Below are 3,422 nucleotides of genomic sequence, written 5' to 3'. Positions count from 1 at the left end.
TAACAAAACCAAAATAAAACACTGTATCCCTTTAACCACACAGTTATTGGTTTACAGAGAGCCTAATGATTCATATAGTAAATATTTTATTTCTTGTAAAGCACAAGTATTAAGAGGCCATGGAGTGAATATTTAGGCATTCTTAGAATTCAAATGTGAAAGATAAAGGCAAATAAACATTTCAAGTAGAAGTCCAAAGGTAAGTAATACAAAAGTGTACAAATTCAACGCGAGTAATTGGAATAACAAGAGTGAAAACTCTGAAAAGCATTGTGAACAGAGTCAATGTTTCCTCCATTTTTTAAAACAGAAAAAAAGGCAATTAGATTAAAAGGCTAATTTTGATGCCAAATTAAGAAAATTAATAAGTCAACATTTTATTTCCTAAAGAAGTCATCATACCGACCTTTGCTCATCATCTGGCCTCTTGATCAAATTGAAAAGTATGTGAAGAAGCTGATCTCTCTCTTTAGGCTCAGGATGCAGGCATGCTGTACACAGTATGAGGGGGATCAACTCCTAAAGAAACATGAAGGTGCAAAAAGTCAAAGTGAAAATGCAGTGCAGAATATTCTTTATTTTCTCCAGAGTATTCTTAAATGGACATTTAAAGTGGACTAAACCTCAATGTACAAAAGAGAACATTTTAATTTTGTAAGGTTAATATTCAACAGAAAACAATGAAACATATTTATGTGTTGGTTGTGCAGAAGGTGCTGATCACAATGTAATTAAGTTCCTCAAGATTCAACTAACCTTGCTTTCTTATCCTGTACTCTTCCCAAAGGTCTACTACTGATAACATTCCATCTTACTACAATCTGATAAAGTAATTTTAAATTTGAAAGTATTTTTAAACAAAACTTGCAAAAGTTAACCATATTCTAAAACATCAAAAGATAACAGAAAATAAAGACAATTCTTCCCATTTCCACAAGTATAATATAATGTCTTAATATTAGATATAATTAATCATTTTGTATCCTTAGCACCAAACTGGTATCTAATTGAAAAGAAAAAGCTATTGAATGCTCTCAATACTACTACAGAGTATTAACAGAAATGTTGAAATAAATTTTATGTTGAAATAAAAATTTTAAATAAATTTTTTTGTGGCACGTGCAATATGCATAAATTCAATATTTTGTAGGTAAGTAATATACAAGTTTCACTTCTCCAAGTAAATATTTAAAAATTAAAGTTGTTACATATTTTAATTAAAATAAGACAAACTTCTAAAGTGTATTTAAAAGATATTAATGTTTCTCATTTTGGAAGGGATTTCCAAATATAATGAGAATAAAAGCCCAAAAGTGATAAAATATTTTTGGAGAGAAAACTTCTAAATTATAAAAATAATGTTTTACAAATATTTTTTAAAAATCAGTATGATACAATAAGGGCAGAATGATTACTACTCCCATTTCTCTTTCCCATATACCTCCCTGCACTCGTCAGCCATCAGCCTGGCTTCTGGCTGATCAGCGCTCCCCTGTGGGAGCACATTCACCAGGGGGCAGCTTCTGCATTCAGCGTCTGCCACCTGGTGGTCAGTGTGCATCATAGCAACAGGTTGTTCCACTGTTCAGTAGATTTGCATATTAGGGTTTTATTAGATAGGATTTTAAAATTATAATTACCTAGTATAAATCTTAAATTGAAGGTACAAAGATATAGATAAGAAAAGCTAATAATTTGGGAAGTTAAAGTATTTATTCTGTCATTTTCGATTTAGGCATGCCTGTATGTTTTAGATTAGTGAGTAATTGAAAAGCCAAAGAAATAAATAATGGGAAAAAATAATTTTGCACTGGGAATAGAAGAGTGTATGTGTATGTGTGTGCGTGTATGTATGTATATGTGTGTGTGTGTGTGTATATATATATGTATATATATATCTCCATATATATATATCCTACATTGTTAAGTAATGTTTCCACCAGAGGCTTAATATGGTGCTTGATGGATTAGTCATGATTTTGGAGAGAATAAACAACCTTTTAAAATATTAGGGTAGGAGACCACTAATTCCAAAAACTATCCTAATCTTTAGAGTATTCCATTTAGGCTGCTAACAGCCAATGATACTAATGAGAGGACAAAGACATTGTATTATCAGCATATCCCACTGAGAGTAGACCCTTAAGGATGAAAAAGTAGTTATTCTAGAAAGGTACTAAAAAAAGGACAAAATATTTTAACAACTAAAAATCAAGCAAGGCCCTAAATTTTATTTGTACTTTCCCTTATCTATCTCTCCTGAGGGTTTTCTTGCTTCTTCTTAACTCTTCTGCCTACTTTCCTATTATTTCTACATACAGAGTAGGACAAAAGTAGATTTACAGCTGTGAGTATGTAAAACAGAGTTTATTCCTTTTTTAAAAAATATATTTTTATTTATTTCAGAGAGAAAGTGAGAGAGAGAGAGAGAAACGTCAATGATGAGATGGGGTTCCCCACTGAGGATCAAGCCCACGAGAGAGAAAAAAAAGTCAACGTGAGAGAGACAGCTTGGTTGCCTCCTGCACGTGCCCCCAATCGGGCTGGGGAACCTGAAAACCTGGTATGTGCCCTTGACTGGGAATCGAACCCGGGACCCTTCAGTCCACAGGCTGATACTCTATCCACTGAGCCAAACTGGCTAGGACAAACAGAGTTTATTCTTATATTATTATTTATTAATTGCTATATTATTTTCCATACAAGTAAGTGTAAACATACTCTTGTCCCACCTTGTATATAGTCTTACACTATCTTATTCCATTTTCTTCTAATTGCATTCCTCTTTAAAAATAAAGTTATGAAATATATTTACTATAATTGCAAATACATACATTCACATTGTTTAAATATGTAGCACAATATTTAGCTTCTTCTGCTCAAACACCAGCATTGGTTTCGATTATAGAACCCAAACCAACCAGATACCTGCTTTCAGCAGCTGAGGCCTCAGAGCTGGAGCCAAGCCTCAGAGCTAAAGCTGGCCCAGAATTAAAAAAAGAAAGAAAAAAAGGAGCAGTAGTGAGCTTCAGTCACCCGCCAGCCTGAAAACAGCCCTCAGCCCCTCACTCAGACTAGCCAGGCACCCCAGTGGGGACCCCCACCCTGAAGGGTGTGTGACCAGCTCCAAACAGCCATCAGCCCCGCACCCAGGTTGGCCCGGCACCCAAGCGTGGCCCCCACCCTGATCCAGACACCCTTCAGGGCAAACCAGCCGGCCCCCACGCACGCACCAGGCCTCTATTCTATATAGTAAAAGGGTAATATGCCTCCTGGCACCGGGATCAGCGGAGCCGTGAGGCCTCCCGGCACCGGATCAGCATGACAGGGGGCAGCGCCCAAACCCCCTGATCAGCCCTGCTCTGTGCCTGATAGGGGGAGCTCCCCAACCCCCTGATCACCCTGCGGCTCTGTGGGGGCCA

General features: G+C 36.6%; 1 protein-coding gene across 4 annotated transcripts in view; it reads right to left on the bottom strand.

Moving 5' to 3' along the window:
* The window catches only part of KIAA1468 (KIAA1468 ortholog), a 102,776-nt gene that overhangs the window by 54,934 nt on the left and 44,420 nt on the right, over window positions 1-3,422 (bottom strand). For all 4 annotated transcript variants that reach the window (XM_006756797.1, XM_006756798.1, XM_015559465.1 and 1 more), the window contains exon 11: window positions 407-519. In XM_006756797.1, the coding sequence (XP_006756860.1) occupies window positions 407-519 (113 nt within the window). The remainder of the gene's footprint in view (window positions 1-406; window positions 520-3,422) is intronic.

The sequence above is a fragment of the Myotis davidii genome, unplaced genomic scaffold (genome assembly GCF_000327345.1).
Source record: "Myotis davidii unplaced genomic scaffold, ASM32734v1 scaffold11, whole genome shotgun sequence".
Classification (NCBI taxonomy): domain Eukaryota; kingdom Metazoa; phylum Chordata; class Mammalia; order Chiroptera; family Vespertilionidae; genus Myotis; species Myotis davidii.
This window is presented reverse-complemented; position numbering and strand designations above follow the sequence as displayed.